General features: G+C 43.0%; 1 protein-coding gene across 6 annotated transcripts in view; it reads right to left on the reverse strand.

Annotated features, from left to right (window-relative positions):
* Positions 1–22,307, reverse strand: part of AMPD3 (adenosine monophosphate deaminase 3) — a 74,734-nt gene that overhangs the window by 18,360 nt on the left and 34,067 nt on the right. For 4 of the 6 annotated variants that reach the window (XM_073604089.1, XM_073604088.1, XM_073604090.1 and 1 more), the window contains 7 exons: positions 20,657–20,704; positions 15,895–16,111; positions 13,276–13,441; positions 12,242–12,458; positions 4,521–4,650; positions 3,005–3,199; positions 1,541–1,672 (listed from right to left, as the gene is read on the reverse strand). In XM_073604089.1, coding sequence (XP_073460190.1) covers positions 1,541–1,672; positions 3,005–3,199; positions 4,521–4,650; positions 12,242–12,458; positions 13,276–13,441; positions 15,895–16,111; positions 20,657–20,704 — 1,105 coding nt within the window. The remainder of the gene's footprint in view (positions 1–1,540; positions 1,673–3,004; positions 3,200–4,520; positions 4,651–12,241; positions 12,459–13,275; positions 13,442–15,894; positions 16,112–20,656; positions 20,705–22,307) is intronic. The other 2 variants (XM_073604091.1, XM_073604092.1) reach the window with 1 other exon arrangement.

The following is a 22,307-nucleotide window of genomic DNA, read 5'->3' on the forward strand; positions in this document are numbered from 1 at the left end:
CCAATTGACCATGTCATAGAACGAAAGGTAATTTCAAGCTATAGTGATGGTGACAAGCGCATTGGTTCTACATTTATCGGCTACTTCAAGACCATACACTGCTCAACCATAACTTTAGGACCACTGCCAAGTAGAGTGAATGACATTGATTATCTGGTTACAATGGCATCTGAAAGTGGGATATATTGGGCAGCAAGTGAACATGTTGTCCCTGAAGCTAATGTGTTGAAAGCAGAAGAAGCTGAAGGATTTGAGCGACTTTGATACGGACTAAATTGTAATGGCTGCATGACTGGGTCAGAGCAACTCCAAAACTGCAGCTCTTGTGGGAGGTTCCCAGTCTGCAGTGGTCAGGAGGACCAACCAAAAGTGGTCCAAGAAAGGAAAACTGGAGACAGGGTCATGGGCAGGCAAGGCTCACTGACGGAGGTGGGGAGAGGGCAAGGCTCACTGACGGAGGTGGGGAGAGGGCAAGGCTCACTGACGGAGGTGGGGAGAGGGCAAGGCTCACTGACGGAGGTGGGGAGAGGGCAAGGCTCACTGACGGAGGTGGGGAGAGGGCAAGGCTCACTGACGGAGGTGGGGAGAGGGCAAGGCTCACTGACGGAGGTGGGGAGAGGGCAAGGCTCACTGACGGAGGTGGGGAGAGGGCAAGGCTCACTGACGGAGGTGGGGAGAGGGCAAGGCTCACTGACGGAGGTGGGGAGAGGGCAAGGCTCACTGACGGAGGTGGGGAGAGGGCAAGGCTCACTGACGGAGGTGGGGAGAGGGCAAGGCTCACTGACGGAGGTGGGGAGAGGGCAAGGCTCATTGACGGAGGTTGGGAGAGGGAAGGCTCATTGATAGAGGTGGAGAGCAAACTTTGGACCGTGTTGTCCAATCCAATAGAAGAGTTACTGGAGCTCAAATTGCTGAAAAAGTGAATGCTTCTAGTGGAAAGGTGTCAGAACACACAGAGCATTGCAGTTTGATGTGTATGGGGCTGCGTAGCTGCAGACTGGTCAGGGTGTACACAGCCAAAAGCTCCTACAATGGGAACGTGAGCATCAGAAATGGAGCAATGGAAGAAGGTGGCCTGGTCTGATGAATTCAAGAATGGTTTGAGGAGCTCAACGAGTTCAAGGTATTGACTTGGCCTCCAGATCTCAATCCAATTGAGCATCTGTGGGATGTGCTGGAAAAACAAGTCCAATCCATGGAGGCCCCTTCTCGCAATTTACAGGACTTAAAGGATCTGCTACTGACGGCTTGGTGCCAGATACCACAGCGTACCTTCAGAGGTCTGGTGGAGTTCAATGCTCTGATGGGATATGGTGGGGGCATAATGTTATGGCTGATCAATGTATGTATTTTTTATATTCAAAATGCCTCACCTGAAAATGAAAATTTTCTTTAACCTAAATCTAAAGTAAAAAGATGGTTATAATGTGTTGGTATATGATTTTTTTGAAAGATGTATGACCTTCAAATTGTATATAATATATTACAAACATACAAGACCTCATTATTTTTGGGCAGTGACTTCCTCGGGTATTCTTACCTTGATGATACGGGCAAAATACTCCCCCTCAATGTAGTTCTCTGTCTTCAGATACAAATCACGCAGCTCGCTGGCCCCAACAGGGTTGTATTTGGCGTTGAACTTGTCAAAACGATGAAATGTCTGACGTCCCTGCAAAGCAAAAACACAAATTTGTGGTCTTTTAAAATTATGTCTTAAAAAGGGCAAGATGCTTAGAATTATACCAACGTAATATATTCGCACACTGCACTGTTGATACCAAAAAGTCTGAAACAGCTGTATGCAGTTTGGAATAAATGGCTCTATAACATTGGGCTATATTAGCGCTATACACCAGCAGATCTGGATATACATTTGTAGTGTTGGGCGAACGGTTTGGGCTGAGCAAAAGTTGGGCCCGAACTTCACCCATTCGGGTATCCTTAATTTTCTGTGCATTTGGCAGGCCACCACGTCCTTAACAGATGAGTCATCAGCCATCAGCGGGCTTCCCTGCTGACAGCTAAAAGAAAAAAAAATGGCGGTAAAAAAAAAATAAAACGCCGTGGGGTACCCCCCCCAAAATCCATACCAGGACCTTACCCAAGCACGCAGCCTGACAGGTCAGGAAAGAGGGGAAAGCATCCCCCGTCTTAACCATACCAGGCCACATGCCCTCAACATGGGGGGGGATGCTTTGGGGCAGGGGGGGCTCGGATAAGCATCTGGTATAGATTCTGGGGGGGACCCCACGCCGTTATTTTCTTTATTTTTTTTAAATAGGTGCCGACAATTGCAACCACAAGTTAATTTAAATGTGATTTGGCTGTTGGGTCTTTCCGTAAACACCTTTTCCCAGAGAGTGGAGCTTAATTTTAAAGGGGTGGGATTAATCTGGCCTGGAGAAGTCAAGGCCCTGTGTAGAGCCTGGGCCTATTAACCAGTAGACTCCAGAGAGATACCGACTCAGCACTGTAGTTACCCTACAGTATGTACTTTTTTAGGCTCACTTTAAGCCAATCATATTAGCATATACATAGATCTAAAAAGAAGTTTAAACAAGACTATAGAACTTCCTTTAAATAACACAAGTCCTCCTCTACGTTTGGTGTACCGATCCTGTAAAAGACCAGGTTATGCCATCACATGAAGTTCTATGGTTGGCGGGTTTAGCATTCAGCTTTGTCTAAAAGGTACCTATATGCCATAAATTATGACTGTGCACAAATGCCAGACAACATAAGCTATGATACGAGAGCCGGAGCGGAACTTCAAAAAGTCAATACACTGTTCACAGGAAATTGTCAGTAGAGAGAATGTTAACTGTAGAAGGATAAGAAACAGACGCCTCTATAAATACAAATCCTACTTGGGACACGACTTGTTCCCACACTTCAGGGCTAGACCACAAGAACTTAAGACTACATGCAGTTAGGGTCAAATGACTTGCTCTTTTATGGCTGTTGCCTTGCCTATAAGACAGTAAAAATATATATGTCTTACCGCATGCACATCCAGAGAGTCAACAGTGAGGTCATATGGGTCCATGTGAAGGCTCTCAAATAGCTCCTTCAGGGTCATCTTCTGCCCATTCTTCTCAGCCACTACCCGCTCGGGTTCTGTGCGATATGTGTGTTTGATGAAGCGCAAGAGATGCTTCTGGTTCATACAGGCTGCAGCGTGGATATGAGTGTCTACCTGTGTTAGACAAAACTAGGGGGTCATTGAAGGCGACTACATACCGTACATTGAAGAACATTGAAGGTGACTACTTACAGTACATTGGAAAACATTGAAGGTGACTGCATACAGTACATTGGAGAACATTGAAGGTGACTGCATACAGTACATTGGAGAACATTGAAGCTGACTAATTACAGTCCATTGAAAACATTAAAAGGTGGCTACATACAGTATATATTGGAGAATATTTTCCATTTATGTTTGGATTAGGTAACATTTGCATGTTTGTAGGCTCTTCCATGACCTGGCTGATGTTCCAGGACCAGGCCAACATGGGGAAAGGTCTGGCATTCAACCAATAACTATTGTTTCATCAGCAACAGATCTGTAGCTATCATATCCCCCCCCCCTCCAAAGGTGAAAACACGCAAGTCCATCCAATGCAAACAGAAATGTTTGAATGAAGACCTTTTTATGAAGAGGTAATGTAGGCAGCTGCAGTCTTTTCTCCACTGTGGGTGGCGCTCGTCCCGAGTGGTACTGTAGCTGGAGGTGAAGTCAAAGGAAACGTAGTTTCTCTAGAGCTCCCTTGATTCCCTGGAGCCATGTTCCAGTTGGCTAAGCTGCATCTAGGTGGCCATCTTGGGTCATGCAGAGTCTTTTTTAAGTCCCTGCCCCCAGGTTTTGATGCGCATTTGCAAAGTGGCTAGTGTAGGGAGCGCATACCTGTCTGCCAGGAACAGCACTAGCGGGAATCAGAGGTTCTATAGGAGTAGAGAAAGCCCAGGGCCTACGTCTACACGTCAGCAAGTTCCCTCCTGGGTTGGACCGGCCAGGTTGCATTCCACCCCCCTGGCAATCGCTGTCTTCTGTTTTGGGCCTACCATCACTGACTCTTCACTACAAAAACTATAAGTTCATGGTCTGGTGAGCTCCCCTGCCGGGCTGTTGTACTGTTTTACCAGTTCTTCAATACATATTTTACTGCATCCCGGGCCTTTGTGTGTTTACTGCCACTGCACCACGCTGTAGCTACCCAACCTCTAGGTCATCCATGCATAGCTAGCCCCATCTATTATTTTTAGACAGCTTTACTTACTAGTTCTAGCCAAGATTTGAAGAACAAGAGCCATAGTCGGGAACTTTCTATGTAAGACAATGATCCTCCATAACACCCATCTGCTTATCCACAGCAACTATTCTGGCTGCACACACTTCTTCATACACTAAGGCACTATTTATGAGGATTAAATCATTGATTTGCTTAAAGTGACCCCTTAAAAGACGCTGGCTTGGACCCATGGAATTTAGTTAAGCCCCTGCACAGGGTACAAACCTTCCTGACATTATAAAAATCACGATGGGGCACACTTTTCAGCTCCTTTAGTTCTGACATTTCGTTCAACATCTCATGGAGTTTAAACTTGGAGCCCAGGAAGTTCAACCTTCGGTGACAGTAGGTCTTTCTGTGGGGGAGACAATTTCATAAACATCAGATAAAAGTGCATTTGTGTACAGTGTTGACTTGGGTTGGACCAAGTTATCAGAATAAAGTTATTACAACAATCAGAACTGGTTTGAAGCATCTCACACACAGAAGAACTCATTCTTTCTCAGGTTCTCTTTTAAATGTCTAGGTCCCTCCTTGACACCTAAGGCAGGGCAAGCAGCACATTCAGCACAGGCTTGCTCCATGACGAGGAGAGGGACATCACCCAAGGAGTAGGGTCAGAAAGACCTGTCTTTTGTTCCCACCCCTCATATCTTACAATAGCAAGAGTTATTGGATCAGCCAAATCAAATATCACAAGGAGACCATCAAAAAAAAAAAAACCTCTGGAGTAGAAAAAATTTTCTCGTAAGATTAGAAACTGCTCATTGGGGAAACCATTTTAGTTATGAGGCAGTTTCTGCTCTTTTAGAATTGATGACAAATGCATATTTTAGCCATCAGTTGAGCCTTATATTGCCCACAGACATTAGATTAAAGTCTTCCAACCTGGCTTTCATGGCTAGATTGGTAGACATCCTTATGTGTAGGTTTTTCTAGCAGATACTGGAGGGGAAGTGATTGAACAGGTTGGAAAAACTTGTCCGATGGCAACGATTTTCCTCTGGCATTAGATGTGTTTCTAGCTTTCCTTTCTAACTTCTCCATAGTCCAAACTACCAGTAGTTTGTGATTAGGGACTTAGTAGTCAACATTGATGCCTGAGGGAGGTTGGATCGTTAGGTGTACCCAGGCGAGGAAATTTCATGCAAATTCTCAGTTTTTAAAAAAAATAACCAAGCACTGCGAACTGCCATAACTAAAGAAAATTTGATTGTTGGTTTGTTGAAATTTGCCATTGAAATTTTAATATCCAATTTCCAGATAAGTTGAAATGAACTGTTGAAATTGGCATTTGGATATTATGATTTATAAAGAGATATAATAATTTAATCATATTTGATATGTTGGAATGATTTGTTTTCAGGATTTATTTCGTATATTCGGATTAGTTTCATATATTCGGATTCGGTTCGTATATTTGTTATTTTCAAATTGATTGGCTATATTTGTTCTATTTTATTCTAATCTATTTTCTTCTATAGCATGGTATGACACAGAGAGTCTGAGAGGCTGCACACCCCGGATAGCAATTCTTAAAACAGAAGGAAAAGTTCCCCGTGGGGTTTTTACAGCAGCTATAGAGAGTCAAAAAAGTTTTTGTAAAAAATAGGTACTTTTATTATGAAAAAAAACTAGAACAATACTATACAAAAGGTTAAAAACATGAGCTCTGGTATACATTGTGCGAGACTATAGGAATGGAAAAAGGGGAGGTGATAGACACTACCAAATATAGTAAAGATTGCAAAATTTTTTTCAGCTTGCAGTAAGTAATTGGAGGTTGTGCTGTCCGATGTACGGAGAAAAGCTCCTTAACCTTTGTATAGTATTGTTCTAGTGTTTTTTCATAATAAAAGGACCTATTTTTTACAAAACCTTTTTTGACTCTATAGCTGCTAAAAAAAACCCACGGGGAATTTTTCCTTCTTTAAGAAATCTATTTTCTTCTATTCTATTAGCTTATTTTATTTTCTATTCTATTCTTTTTTTCTATTCTGTTCTATTCTATTTTATGCTTTCCTATTCTATTGTTTTACTTTATTTTCTATGCTGTTTTATTCTATTCCGTTATATTTTTTTCTACTCTATTCAATCTCGTTATTCTGTTTTTATATTTTATTCTATAAAGCAGCCCAAGTATAAACCATCATCTTATTTCGCCTTTGTAGCTTACTGTATTTATTGTAATATGTTTCCATTTCAAATTCAGATAATTTGTTGTGTTATTTCGCTTCGTTATAATTTTTTGGGGAATTTAGTGAAATTTGTTACAATCATGATTTGGAAATGCAGATACATCCGAATCTCTGAACAAAAATTTCACCGGAATTTCGATTCATAATTAACCAATTGCACCTGTCTATTCTCCATATGGGGTATGGGTATGATAAATGACTGAGGTGTCCATCTGTAAAAGTGAGACTTTCATTCTGGCCTTATAGGAGGAGTAGAAACACAGAAAAATCTCATAAAATATAAAAAAACCTGGTGGTGCCCATCCAAACCTGAAGTCTGATGGGAGTAGAGCCAGCCTTTTTCGAGAACTCAAATTGTACTCAGGTGCTCTTAATTTGGTTTATATAATATAACATTTTTGTTTCACAAAATATACTGTTACCTAGAGTCCCCACATGTTCCTTTGCTATTTAACTTCCATCCCTGATAATATGCTGTGAAGTCATGATTGTTTAGATACGAGGCCCAGGATTGCAGAAGAAAATGAGGTCACCTGACCTTCCTCCATTTTGTTCCAGACCGAACCAGACAAACTGGTTGAACTTTTACAACTGTGAAAACTACAGAAGCAGCTGAGGCTGGATCCATGATAAGTAAAAAAAAGTTACCCAAACCCATCGTAATAATGTGCTAGGGGGTGGATCAAGAGTTCCAGGCTCCCAGCCAGCTGCCTTGCCAAGAGCAAGCCATTCTCCTCCCAAACAAAAAAAGCTTTATGAGAAACTTGTCAAGACAGTCTGCTCTTTGTCTATGTCATTATACAAGTTACGATGTCCGTCAGCGAAGAACTCAGATATAGGAAAACACCATGATGAATGATTTCCTAATCATCCTGGGCACATTGAGGATAATTGGTTGGTATGGTAGTCCTCCAACGCTAAGGGCTTGGTTGGTGTCCACCAAGAATAGAAGGAGTGTTTCATGTAGCTAGGAATCCATGTGGGACATTTCCTTATTAAAACATTCTGGCAGATTATTCGGCATCTGACCAAACTGGCCTAGAGCATGTATGCAATGACCGTATTCCCCTTCAGGAACAGAGACTTATCTATATAATGTGCAAAAAAAAAAAAAAGTCTATAAATGATATATAGATGTGATGAAAAACAAATGTCTTGTAAAATGGATGGTTTTCTGCTTGCCCATGGTGCCCTTTTTGAAGGTGAATTAGCAAGCTATAGGGTGGTTGCTATTTTAGAATATATGAAAATTTCTGGGACCAGAAAGAGTGCAAACATCAGTATCTAGATTTATGTCCCGTACACACGATCGGATTTTCCGACAACAAATGTTGGATGTGAGCTTGTTGGCGGAAAGTCCGACCGTGTGTATGCTCCATCAAACATTTGTTGTCGGACTTTCCGCCAGCAAATGTTGGCTAGCAGGTTCTCAAATTTTCCGCCAACAAATGTTTGTTGACAGCATTTCCGATCGTGTGTACACAAGTCCGTCGCACAAAAGTCCACGCATGCTCGGAATCAAGTACAAGCCGGAAGCGCTTGGTAAAACTAGCGTTCGTAATGGAGATATCACATACGTCTTGTACGTAACCACATTCGTAATTGTAAGCCAACATTTGTGTGACCGTGTTTATGCAAAGACAAGTTGGAGCCAGCAACCTTCGAACAAAAATCCACTGTTTTGTTGTCGGAAAGTCCGATCGTGTGCACGGGGCATAAGGGTTATGTTGGACCACAGCTACTGACCTGGATTTATTCAGGCAAAGCCCAAGCGTGGACAAAAGACCACCAGAAAATTAAAAAAAAAAAAAAAAAAAAACTCTTCATAGCTTGCAGTTGCTAAACTCTCCTAATCTCTGATGTGGTCTCCTGCTGACCACACTTGCACTAACCAATACAGTTGTTTGGGTTAAAGTACGTCCAGAGTACCATGGCTCCACCACCCTGAACTCAAAGGAAACTACTGCAGCGGCAGCGCTCTCTGCGGCATTTGGGATCTCTCCTCCAATGACGAAAAAAGAGGACTTGTGAGGTCACTGGACAAGACCGACAAAGAAAAAAATTTTAGTTCTGGCTACACTTTTACTCAAGAGAGGAGTCTGCCAAGTCTGTCCTGCTGTGTTGCTTCCAAGAAGTTTATTAGCTACTGCTTGGCCCGCTCTCCCTGAGCTGTGCAGTAAAAGCTTGTAAACAACCCAACAAGCCTGCGTCCTTCTGAATGTTGCTTGTCATCTCCTCCTGGGCTCATTACTTTCACTCTTTTTCAATCACTTTCTATTCACCAGGAATATCCAATACCATCACATGCAGGGCTTTTTTTCAGCGGGAACGAGGGGGAACGCAGTTCCTGGCACCTCCACTACTAAATGTATGTAATGGCAAGGGGTGCTGGGGTATGCTGGAGGGTCTGTTGGTGCTGGCTGCTGGGGGACCTATTGCCATTGGGGGGAGATCTACTGTTGGGGGGGGGGGGGGGAGAGGTCAATTGTTGCTGGGGAGGTCTATTCTTGCTGGCGTGGGATCTATTGTTGCTGAAAGGGGGTCAATTGTTGCTGGGCTGATCTACTTTGGAGGGAGGGGTCCATTGTTGCCGGTGGCTGGAGGGTCTGTTGACGGCTGCGGAGGGACATATTGCAATTAGGGGGGGGGTCAATTGTTGCATGGGAAGTCTATTGTTGCTGGTATGGATCTATTGTTGCTGAGGGTCATTTATTGCTACTGGCAATGTATTTTGTTGTGGGGGGGGGGTCCGTTGTTGCTGGGGTGGATCTATAGTTGCCTTTTGTTGCTGGGTCCATTGTTGATCACTGCAGGGGATCTATTTTACTGCTTTTCTTGATATAATTTACAAATTCCATCCAAATTACTTAGTGCCACAAAATAATCAAAAAAGGGGGAGGTGGGTAGGTGGCGTAGAAAAGGGGTGGTATGCGAGGGAGGAGTACCTGCACCTATTCTGAGAACAAAAGCCCTGATCACAAGTAGACATTAGCAACTTAAAAAAAAAAAAAAAAAAAAAAAAAAAAAAACACCTTCTAAACTTTTTAAACTTTAAAGGTTTTAAAAAAACGACTTTACAATTGCCCAATCAATTGACAGCTTCAATCCAGTTTGATAGTTCAAATTTAAAAAAAAATAAAGCTGAAAAAAAAAAAATAAATAAAAAACAGCAAATTTTGTTGAAAGTGATTGCATTTCTCCACATAGGAAATTTCTATCCCCATATTTTTGCAGGGGACAGAAACAACTTATTTTTTTAAATTTTATTTTATTTTTTTCATTTGTTTAATCGAAAGCAATGCACGTTTTGATTGCTCTATTATAATTTCCATACGTGAGGCCAGCTTTCAATTTGCACCTACACTAAAGGCTTAATTTATGAAGCTTTTTTTTACGTATAATTCTTTATTCAAAGATTTTTTCAAATATAAACAATCATATAAAAAAAAAGACAAAATTAGTTTTTTTTTGTTATATGATTGGTTATAATTGAATTTATGAAGCTTTATATAAGGTTACGGATATTTTTAGCCATGTGACTCATTCTTCAAATTTCAGCTGAAAATAACTCACTTTTTGAGAATATTTGTATCCTGGTGTGTTAGCTTTGTATTGAGCCTTATGCACCCAGATGTAACTTAAAGTGATTGTAAACGATCAGCTTGTAAAACAACCCATTCATTTTAAAATAGAAATGAAAGGCAAAACATTTTTGTATAGATATAAAGAAAAGAAAAACAATTATAAAGATCTTTTTTCCCCCTTTTTTAATACAGTGGGGCAAAAAAGTATTTAGTCAGCCACCAATTGTGAAAGTTCTCCCACTTAAAAAGATGAGAGGCCTGTAATTGTCATCATAGGTATACCTCAACTATGAGAGACAAAATGTGGAAACAAATCCAGACAATCACATTGTCTGATTTTTGAAAGAATTTATTTGCAAATTATGGTGGAAAATAAGTATTTGGTCAATATCAAAAGTTCATCTCAATACTTTGTTATATATCCTTTGTTGGTAATGACAGAGGTCAAACGTTTTCTGTAAGTCTTCACAAGGTTGTCACACACTGTTGCTGGTATGTTGGCCCATTCCTCCATGCAGATCTTCTCTAGAGCAGTGATGTTTTGGGGCTGTCGCTGGGCAACACGGACTTTCAACTCCCTCCAAAGGTTTTCTATGGGGTTGAGATCTGGAGACTGGCTAGGCCACTCCAGGACCTTGAAATGCTTCTTACGAAGCCACACCTTCATTGCCCGGGTGGTGTGTTTGGGATCATTGTCATGCTGAAAGACCCAGCCACGTTTCATCTTCAATGCCCTTGCTGATGGGAGGAGGTTTGCATTCAAAATCTCACGATACATGGCCCCATTCATTCTTTCATTTACACGGATCAGTCGTCCTGTTCCCTTTGCAGAGAAACAGCCCCAAAGCATGATGTTGCCACCCCCATGCTTCACAGTAGGTATGGTGTTCTTTGGTTGCAGCTCAGCATTCTCTCTCCTCCAAACACGACGAGTTGTGTTTCTACCAAACAGTTCTACTTTGGTTTCATCTGACCATATGACATTCTCCCAATCCTCTTCTGGATCATCCAAATGCTCTCTAGCAAAGCTCAGACGGTCCCAGACATGTACTGGCTTAAGCAGGGGGACACGTCTGGCACTGCAGGATCTGAGTCCCTGGCGGTGTAGTGTGTTACTGATGGTAGCCTTTGTTACGTTGGTCCCAGCTCTCTGCAGGTCATTCACTAGGTCCCCCCCCCCCCCCGGGGTGGTTCTGGGATTTTTGCTCACCATTTTTGTGATCATTTTGACCCCACGGGGTGAGATCTTGCGTGGAGCCCCAGATCGAGGGAGATTATCAGTGGTCTTGTATGTCTTCCATTTTCTAATTATTGCTCCCACAGTTGACTTCTTCACACCAAGCTGCTTGCCTATTGCAGATTCAGTCTTCCCAGCCTGGTGCAGGTCTACAATTTTTGTTTCTGGTGTCCTTCGACAGCTCTTTGGTCTTCACCATAGTGGAGTTTGGAGTGTGACTGTTTGAGGTTGTGGACAGGTGTCTTTTATACTGATAACAAGTTCAAACAGGTGCCATTAATACAGGTAATGAGTGGAGGACAGAGGAGCCTCTTAAAGAAGAAGATAAAGGTCTGTGAGAGCCAGAAATCCTGCTTGTTTGTAGGAGACCAAATACTTATTTTCCACCATAATTTGCAAATAAATTCTTTCAAAAATCAGACAATGTGATTGTCTGGATTTATTTCCACACTTTGTCTCTCATAGTTGAGGTATACCTATGATGACAATTACAGGCCTCTCATCTTTTTAAGTGGGAGAACTTGCACAATTGGTGGCTGACTAAATACTTTTTTGCCCCACTGTAAGTGATCACATCCCCTCTATTCTCAGCTGAATAAAAGCAGGGGAGAGGAGGAGAAGCAGCAGCACACTGAGCTTCCCAGTGAATGGCAGTGTAGTAGGGGCAATACAGGACAAGTCTGATCATTGGAGGAGAGTACACTGAGATCCCAGCACAGCTAGAGAACTGACCACACTGTGCTCTCCTGCTTAGTGTGGTCAGTTTTCTTTATAAGGAAGCAGAGGAACTGGCAGGAACACCAGGGATTTCACAAAAAGGAAGCGATACAAAGAGAACAGGAGACACTCTCATACAAGCACATGGTACAGCAGACACATATCAGGAATATGAAGCATTGGGGTAACAAACGCTTTAACACAACTTACGTGGGACCGTCAGCGATGAGCGTCAAGACGTGGCTGAGGTCCAGCGTGTAGGTCTCCAGGTCGGGGTATGGCAGACTGCGGGGCTCATTGGCTTCAGCCATCTCCTTGTTGTCGTAGATGTAGAGGATCCCGCACTTCATTCTCACCTCGTAGTTAAGATTTGGTGGGACGTTCTCTAGGCTGTATGGATCCTCTTCCACAGGGGGAGGGTTGAACTCTGCAAAAAAAATACGTAAAATGTAACAATAGAGATTAAGATTAACCTCCAGCATGACGTTGACATGTACTTTGTTTCACTTAGGACCACCATAGTTAGCGATCTACATCACAGCCTCCACAGCCTCCTTCGTACCTCTCTCTAGTCTGTTAAACCAATTGGATATGAAGGATTTTGTGACTGCATGACAGCCGACAGATGTGGACATAAGAGGGCTTTCATTTTCTTTAACTTTTTTCTCTCCAAGTACATTATGTTACCAAAAGTATTGGGACGACTGCCTTTACACACACACATTAACTTTAATGGTATCCCAGTCTTAGTCCGTAGGGTTCAATATTGAGTTGGCCCACCCTTTGCAGCTATAACAGCAGAGGTTGTGGACACAATACAGGATATGGTCAGAGACTTTAGACATGGCACAAAAGAAGGCCAGAGATTGCAAACATGATACAAGAGACGGTCAGAGACTGCGGACACGATACAAGAGAAGGCCAGAGACTGCGGACATGATACAAGAGAAGGTCAGAGACTGCGGACATGATACAAGAGAAGGTCCGAGACTGCAACTGATACAAGAGAAGGTCCGAGCCTGCAGACATAATACAAGAGCAGTTGCTGGAGACTAGGGACATGATTTAAAAAACAGTCAGACCGAAAACATATTACGTGACTGCTAGAGATCACTGCTATAACAGGGCAATAAGAAAACACAGATTAGTGTCTGGAGGGTCTTCGGGGGCTACAGGCTGGTCACTAAGGCCTTATGGCTTCCTTACCTGCATCATACACTACAAGTATAGAACAAAGTCTCTACCTGGGTACACCTCGTCTTCCTCCTTCCACATTTCATTGGTTGCCGTACACAAATACTGAGCGGTGGTCCTGGGGAATCGATGGTACGCCAGCCGGCAGTATTTTTCTCGTATGAGCAGGGCTTTGGCAAGCTTGATCGCAGCTTGCTCGTAATCATCAACAGTCACCTGTGAAAAGGATTCAATGCAATTTTAAAAAACTTCAACTTCCCTTGGAATATTTTAATGTTAAATTGTAATCCCCCCCGTCTGCAAAATGGTGCTGTTATTTGTGGTACAGGAACCCTGGCATAGGAATATAGCTGCAAAAAAAACCTTTTTTTGGCACCATTAAACCGCGTTCATGTTTTACCTGCTTGGAGATGCACAGGTGTTGCATGCATCCCCCGTATTGGCAGTCCCATTGTTGTCTAATGGGATGGGTCAGAACCTAGATCACCTGCTGTTGGCACTGTGCTTCCTAGAGGGTAAATTTGTAGTTCGAGTGTCCACCAGCAGGTATCTCCCGGCAGCCAGCAAATCCCAGTGATCAGCTCCACCTAGTGCTGTCTGCTGGGAGGGTATTTAGTCCCTCTTCTTGCTGTTACACCTTGCTAGGAGGATGAGAGCTGAGGTAGAGGGGAAGGAAGGGGAGGGATGGGTAGGTGAACAGGCCGGGGGGGGGGGGGGGGGGAGAAATGGTTGACTACCTGGTCGCCAAGAGAGGTTTAGAGCATTAGAAGGCACCTATCAAAGCTCTGGGTGGTGAAACATAGCGCCCAAAGTTCACATAATTTGTATAGGGTCACTTGAAGTGATGTAATAGAAATATAGGCCAATGCAGTAAGCCAATATGTCGGAGGATGAGGGCAGAGATAAAGGGGGAGGGATGGGTAGGCAACCATGAATGGGAAAGGTAAAATGTTTGACTACCTGGTTGCTCAGACAGGTTCAGAGTATCAGAAGGCACCTATTGAAGTTCTGGGGAGAAATATAGCACCCAAAAGTTCCCAAAATGTTTTGTATAGGACCATTTTATCAGTAAGTTTGGTTGTCAATTTTTTCAAAGACCGAGGTTTGTGATAGCCTGGCTTTTACTTCAGAGAGTCTCAGGTTTTTTTTTTACTAAAAATGTGCGCTTTTGTTTGCTTAGCAGCAGTAAACAGATGGTTTAGATCAGTGGTCTCCAAAGTGCGGCCCGGGGGACTGGAAGCGGCCCTTTGCTTGCCTTTATCTGGCCCTTGGGACACTTGCTTTTCTAATGGATACAAGGCACAATTCATTCCACTTGCACCAGCAGTGGGGCAGAATTTCTGCCACTGACACTAAAAATGGGCCACCATTCCCCTTAATGACACCATGTGGCACCATTTCTCCCACTGACAATAGGGCATCATTTCTCTCACTGACACCAACGATGGGGCACTATTCCTTCCCCTGATACCAACAATGGGACACCTTTCTACCCACTAATACTAATGACGAGGTTTTGCTTACTCCCACTGATGTCAGGACATTTACTCACACTGGCCCGTTTGGCACCCTCAAAGTCACCAGCAGTGGGGCATAATTCTTGCCATGGACACCAAAAATGTGGTACCATTACTTCCCCTGACAAAAATGGTGGGCCACCATTCCTTTCACGGTCACCAAAAACGGGGCACGATACTTCCACAGATATAAACAATGGACCACCATTCCTCCCACTAACACAAACAATGGGCCACCATTCTTCCCACTGACACAATGGGGGACCATTCCTCCTAATGGCAACAATTATGGGCCACCTTTCTTCCCATTGACACCAAAAATAAGGCACCATTCCTCACACTGGCACCAACAATGGGGCACCATTCCTCTCACTGACACCAACAGTGGGGAACTATTTCTCCAACTGACACCAATGATGGGGTGCTATTCCTTCTCCTGATACCAGCAATGGGGCACTATTCCTGCTAATACCAATGATGAGGTATTGCTTACTCCCATTGACGCCAGTGCATTGTTTACTCACACTGGCCACAGTTCGGCCCCTCAAAGTGAAGGACAGTAAACTGGCTCTTTGTTTAGAACGTTTAGCCATCCCTGGTTTAGAAGATCAAATGTATATTTCTCAGTACTTTCCAGTTTATGGTAATAGGACTTTCTTGGGTTTTTTTTATATGGTAACCATATGGCATAGATAATGTGGTATACTTTGGTCTGGATTTCCATGCAATGGGGCATATATTTGAATGGCTTTGTAGGGGTTTTCACATTATATCTATCTAGATATAGATATAGATATAGATATAGATATAGATATATAGATATATCTAGCTGTAAAGTCTGGTCCAGGATTTCCTCCCAATAGGGCAAATAAAGAAAGGTAACCGATTCCATGCTCCCCTGTAAGCAGATAGCTGGGTGGTCGGGCATGAAGTTGTATAGAATCAGGTGCCGTTTCGTCTCTATTGTCCTTTTGTTTGTTTGTTTTTTTGAGTAGGGAAAACTTTGGATTTCTGGCTTTTGTTTTATAGTAAAAATAGGATTTGTTTTTGAAAGAGTGCCTGTCCCCCCCAAACGAGTGACAGATGGGAGCTATGCAGATTGTTGAGGCTTTCATGCCTTAGAGATGAACATTGATGAGTGTCCTTCCTTACCCCAGCACAATAATCTCCACTAATGGACACTCGCTGGAAGTCCAGAACTTCATAGGGAACCTGGACAGCATGTGTCGGACCTTGCGAGATGGGCAGAGCCGGTTGGACGGGAACTACTGGTGATGGCAGGGGTGAGATGGTGGCAGGAGCCTTCCAGTCAACCGTTGGCATCTGGAGGTGGAGGGACTGAGATCTGATGATTTTGAAGCTCTTCTTTCTAAATCCCAGAAAAAAATAAAATAGAATAAAAAAATTCAGAGTAGAATTATCCCTAAGACACAATAAAACAACACAACTAAAATAAAAAACGAAATTATAAAAAAAAAAAAAAAAAGAAAAGAAAATAAAAAAAGGAATACCAACTAATTCAATAGCTTTTAGAACCAAGTAGGCTAGAACAACTTGAGTATCTTTTGTTAATAAAATAATTAAACTAAATATAAATAAATATAAATAAAATCCTAAATTCAAAAAAAAAAAAAAAAAAAAGAAAAAAAAAATAGAAAGAAAAAAAAATTATATCAATACAATAGCTTGTAGAACCAAGCAGGTTATAACAACTGGATCATCTTTTCATAAAAAAAAAAAAAAACACAAAAAAACTAAATTAAAATAAAAACTAAAATACAATATCAATTAATGAAATAGCTTGTAGACCCAAGCAGGTTAGCAGAACTTCCAATATCTTTTTCGTTCTTAATTTCCTACAGTCCTCTTCTTGCCAGAAGCCAGGCTGAGAATGGAAGTGCCTTCACCCTGAACGGATCACTGAATATCCCAACACTGTCATTCTAATGATTTTCAGGAACTGGGGGCTAAGAGCAGGCACAGCTGCAGAGTTGCAGGCTGTAAAAATTGTGGCTATATAAAGTGGCAGAGGTGTAGGAGTCACAAGAGTGGTCGATAAACAGAGTTTAAAATATCTGGCAGGCAATGTGTATGCAAACCCCAACCATTTAAATCCCTATAAAAACATACTCGGTTAAACATTTAAAATAATAGCTATAGCCAAAACCTTTTTTCCTAGTTTTGGATGGAGTGGAAAAGGTTAGAACTGCTGTCAGGTCTCTCTGCTATCTGGGACTCCATCAGAGAGATTTCCCATCACTTCCTGTCCTGGTGACTCCTTTTTTTTTTTTTCCCTCCATCAGGCAGGAAATGGTGGAAAATCTGTAAACGGGGAAACAGACAATAAAAAGCTGGCAGAGGCTCTGGCTTTTCTCTCCTTAAAAAAAGCATTTACATATGTGTCTGTGTTGCTGGAGGGCTTCCCCAACTTCCTGCCCAGGTAAAACAGTCACCAGAACAGGAAATGTGGTGAAATCTCTGCAAAAGAGCCCCGGAAAGCAAGAAAACCGAGACAACGTGACGAAACGCGCATCGGGAGGTTTGACGTGCTGACATCATTGCCCTGTAACACAGTGGACGGGTGCAAGGCGGCCTGCTCTTTTCTTGACCATTTTTATCAGCATTTCTGTAAGTGAAATCTTTTAACCCGAATAAACCTATATGGTACATTCTTGACACTACACTATGGTGAGTCTCTTTACATTTTTTGGGTAACGCTCGACCTATTCCCCTGGCGGTTTAACGTTTGAGTCTCCCTGGTCGTCTGGTGCCTAGTTCAAGATTCTTCCCAATCGATACTTTTGGATATTCAATACTCTTCCGGACAGAGGCCCTGGCTGGGTATTTAGCCGCAGGCTCATAAGAGCTTGCCTTTTGGTAAGCACGCACTCTATGTGGTGGAGGTGTACTGTCTTTGTCTTCAGTGTGCCCTATGGATTTAATTTATTTTTATTAACACATAGGTTGCTGTGTGTGGGGCTCACACACATTCATTGCGTGTGTCTGTTCTGGACTTTACTTACAACACCATTTTATTATTCTTTTTTATTTTTCTTAGCGCTGCTTTGTTGAACTTTATATTTGTATATCTCACGTTTTTAGCAGCTGCTTTTTATTTTCAGTTTTTTTTCTTTGTTATCTAGGGCGGTATTTTCCATTTATAGAATAATAAAACCTAGCAGAGGTTCTAATCCTTCCCAATACTATCCAAAACTAAGACAGCCAATGGATTTTTTTTTTTTTTTAGTGTAACCCAGTTGTTGGTGGGGGAGAAAAAAAAAAAAAAAAAAAAGGAATAAACTTTATTCCCCCAATCACATATTTGAGGTGGATGGGGGAATAATTCCCACTGAGCTATTGTGTTCTTATAGTGGGGAGATTGATCAGTGCTGCCCTCTATAGCCAACGCTGCTGATTGACCAGGAAAAACCCAACAGGGTGGCTGTACAGAAGTGGACTGGTAGATCCACCACTGTCCCCAACAATTATCATTTAAAAACATTTTTAATTTTTTTTAGGGCTGTCATACATGGATCGAAGTTAAGCCAGTCTCTATTCAATCCATGTATGATGGTCCTAAAGAAAAGAAAAAAATATAATGTTAACAAGGTGCAACAATGTACATTCTATATTGATTAAACAATTTGTAAATCGATGCACTCCAATGGGACTCGGCAACAGAGATAACATTCAAAAGTGCTGAATGTTATCTCCGTTGCCGAGTCACGCGGAGTGCATCCATTTGCATTTATTATAGATGTGCATGGACCGCACCTGCACTCTATAGAGATTACATTGTCACAATACACCTTCACACCCACAGCAAACATTATCCCCGTTTTCCTGGAAGCAGTGAAAGTTTCAGCCTTGGATCACATACACTATATAGTCAAAAGTATTAGGACACCGGCCTTTGCACGCACATGAACTTTAATGGCATCCCAGTCTTAGTCCGTAGGGTTCAATACTGAGTTGGTCCACCCTTTGCAGCTATAACAGCTTCAACTCTACTGGGAAGGCCGTCCACAAGGTTGAGGAGTGTGTCTATGGGAATGTTTGACCATTCTTCCAGAAGCGCATTTGTGAGGTCAGGCACTGATGTTGGACGAGAAGGCCTGGCTCGCAGTCTCCGCTCGAATTCATCCCAAAGGTGTTCTATCAGGTTGAGGTCAGGACTCTGTGCAGGCCAGTCAAGTTTCTCCACCCCAAACTCGCTCATCCATGTCTTTATGGACCTTCCAAGACCAAACTTATTTGCTTCAGATGGTGTTAGATGTGGGTGGCAGCAACCAGGCGAGGAGTACAAAGAAAAGTGTGTCTTGCCTACAGTCAAGCATGGTAGTGGGAGTGTCATGGTCTGAGTGCTGGCGGCACTGGGGAGCTACAGTTCATTGAGGGAACCATGAATGCCAACATGTATTGTGACATACTGAAGCAGAACATGATCCCCTCCCTTCAGAGACTGGGCCGCAGGTAAGTATTTCAACATGATAACGACCCCAAACACACCTCCAAGATGACCACTGCCTTGCTAAAGAAGCTGAGGGTAAAGGTGATGGACTTGGCAAGCATGTCTCCAGACCTAAACCCTATTGATCATCTGTGGGGCATCCTCAAATGGAAGGTGGAGGAGCTCAAGGTCTCTAACATCCACCAACTCCGTGATGTCATCATGGACGAAGAGGACTCCAGTGGTGACCTGTGAAGCTCTGGTGAACTCCATGTCCAAGAGGGTTAAGGCAGTGCTGGAAAATAATGGTGGCCACACAAAATATTGAAACTTTGGGCCCAATTTGTACATTTTTACTTAAGGGTGTACTCACTTTTGTTGTCAATTTAGACATTAATGGCTGTGTGTTGAGTTATTTTGAGGGGACAGCAAATTTACACTGTTATACAAGCTGTACACTCACTACTTTACATTGTAGCAAAGTGTCATTTCTTCAGTGTTGTCACATGAAAAGATAGAAGAAAATATTTACAAAAATGTGAGCGGTGTACTCACTTTTGTGAGATACTGTACTTACCTCCATTGGTGATGAGCTTTCATTGTCCTTGCAGCTGAGATTTGAAATCCCCACTCTTCTCCATGCAGCACATCAGGACAGATCCGAGCAATTCACTTTGATGGAGCTGACCAATTAGAATCTCTCTGATCTGTCCCAGAAGTGCTGCATGGAGAAGAAAGAAGAGCAGGGATTTCAAATGCCTGGAAAGTTGGACCAGCTGCAAGGACACTGACAGCTCAGCATCACCAGAGGCAAGTACAGTGGGGGCCGGGGGGGGGGGGGGGCGCGAGTATGGTGCTCGTTCATTTTTTTTGTTTGTTTTGTAAAAGGTGAACTCTTTCAATTTAAAGAGTGAAGCAGACATTCCCAGGGACACATCATTGGGACCAATGTCTAAGTTGCGGGACTGTCCCAAATCTGAACACTTTAAATAAGGGTGAAACTGCAATCCAGGGAAACTCCCGGGACACAGCATCGTCGGGACCGAGGTCCAAGGTGTGGGAATGTCCTGAATCTGAACGCTTTAAATAAGGGTGAAATTGTAATTCTGAGACATCTCCAGGGACACCGCATCATCGGGACCGAGGTCCAGGTTGTGGGACTTTCCCGGATTAAATAAAGGTTAAACTGTGATCCTGGGACACAACATCATCCGGATCAAGGTCCAATATGCGGGACTGTCCCGACAAATCTGGGATAGTTGGCATTTTTATGCAAATCCTGTCTCTATGCTCTCCAGTGAAGGCTGCATGGCATTACTCGAGGTGGGTTTCCTGATGGTGACAACAGTGGAGCATGTTCACACAATGTGTGTTGAAACAGTCACTTGTTGTCTCTATTGGAAGCATACAAGCAAGATGACAACATAGGAGCACCATTGGAAGACAAAGGCAGAGCATTGTCACCTTAGCCAAGGAAGGACCATCATGGCAGGATCACGGGAAAGCTGCAGACTGAAACAAAAAATTTAAAAGTATTCATTCTTAATGGCACCCCAGAGGTGGTAAGCAGGCGCACGTTTTGCTGCACGCAAAAACATGCAACAAGCAGGGAAAAACGTGCTGTTAAAAAGGTGTGTTTTTGGTGCATTTTTTTTTTTTTTAACTACTGACCAAACAAACTCCAAAAATGCGGCAAGCGGGATCTTACACACCGCAATGGAAACGCAAAGCCCCACTGTGAAGACATCCATAGAATTTAAAGGGAAGTGTAGCCCCCTGTTCCTAAAAATGGGTCTATATTGTAAATTTCGCTTTTGGCTGAGCTGTAAACAGCTCAGATTGATTGTACATAGTTTATTTGGCTCTGTCCTAAATCTGACTGTGTTGTGCATTTCCCAGTGTTGCCAGTAGGCGTCACTGGTACCACAGGACAGTGTGAGGATAACAAGTTAAGCTGTAATGAATATTCTTTTTCCAGAAACAGCTCAGTAGGAGGTTCCTGCCGCTGTGCATTCTGGGAAGGGGTATTTATTGGACAGATGCCATGTGCTTTAGTCAGTCCTCACCTCGTGGCCCTCCAGGCCTGAGGCTACGCTGCTGCAAGCTGTGCAAGTAGGCCCAGAAGCCTGTCTGGGGCCTACTAGTCCGGAGGTGGTCCTTAGGCTGTCCTTGCCTGTTTGGAAGAAGCTGAGCCAAGCTGAGGAGATCCAGGGGAGGACCCTTACTGGAGAGAGCCAGGATGAAGGCTGGTCTCTCAGAAGGGCCTGGTGACTTACTTGGGAGGACGTACCTACATCTAACCTATCCTTACAGTACCGCCGGACGGCTTAAAAGGTTCTGGTACTGTGAAGCTGTTCTACAATCTAATCAAGGTAATACATTCCTGGCTGCCAAGTTTGTGAGGAAGGCTTATCCAGACATCTTACTGGTTGCCAGGTGTGTGAGAGACCTACCCAGGTATTCAAGATCCGCTGAAAGAAAGCTGTGTTTTGTCCTTTGATTCAAGGAGTCTGTAAGTGATCCGCTAAAAAAGGTATCTGAAACCTCCTCTCGACCTCTTTTCTACAATCTTTCTCAAGTTTTAATTAAAGCATTGAAAAATACCTAAAGTGACCGGCGCCCGCATTTGTTCAAACTTCCCATTATAGCTATGGACTTAGCCCTGGGGTAAATGTAAGTCCGCTCCCTGTATCTGGAGGTACCCTCTTTGCTCCCAGTATACCCAGGGGGGTGCTACAGAAGCTTTTCTTGAGCTTTTCCGACGCTTTTTGTTTTCTTTTAACCCAAAACGCTTTAAAAACTCCTCAGTGTGAAAGCAGCCTTAATTGTGATTTCTGAAAACCCTGCTCATCCACCATCCCAGCCAACCAATTGCAGAATATAGAGTTGTATCTAGAGGCATTTCCCTCATTATTGTCCTCTGTCCTGGTCTGCAGACATTCTGATCTGTGTAGACTGCAGACAGCAACATGTAAACAAAGCAACGTTTGCTCTGTTCTAGGTGTATGACGACAACTCTCAAAGGGAAGAAAAGGGAGAGGTAAACAGTAATATTTTCAACATTGCTTGCTGTCCTGAAATGTAGTAAAAGAGTACTTTGTTACTTTGCTTCTCT

The sequence above is a fragment of the Aquarana catesbeiana genome, linkage group LG11 (assembly GCF_042186555.1).
Source record: "Aquarana catesbeiana isolate 2022-GZ linkage group LG11, ASM4218655v1, whole genome shotgun sequence".
NCBI classification, from domain to species: Eukaryota; Metazoa; Chordata; class Amphibia; order Anura; family Ranidae; genus Aquarana; species Aquarana catesbeiana.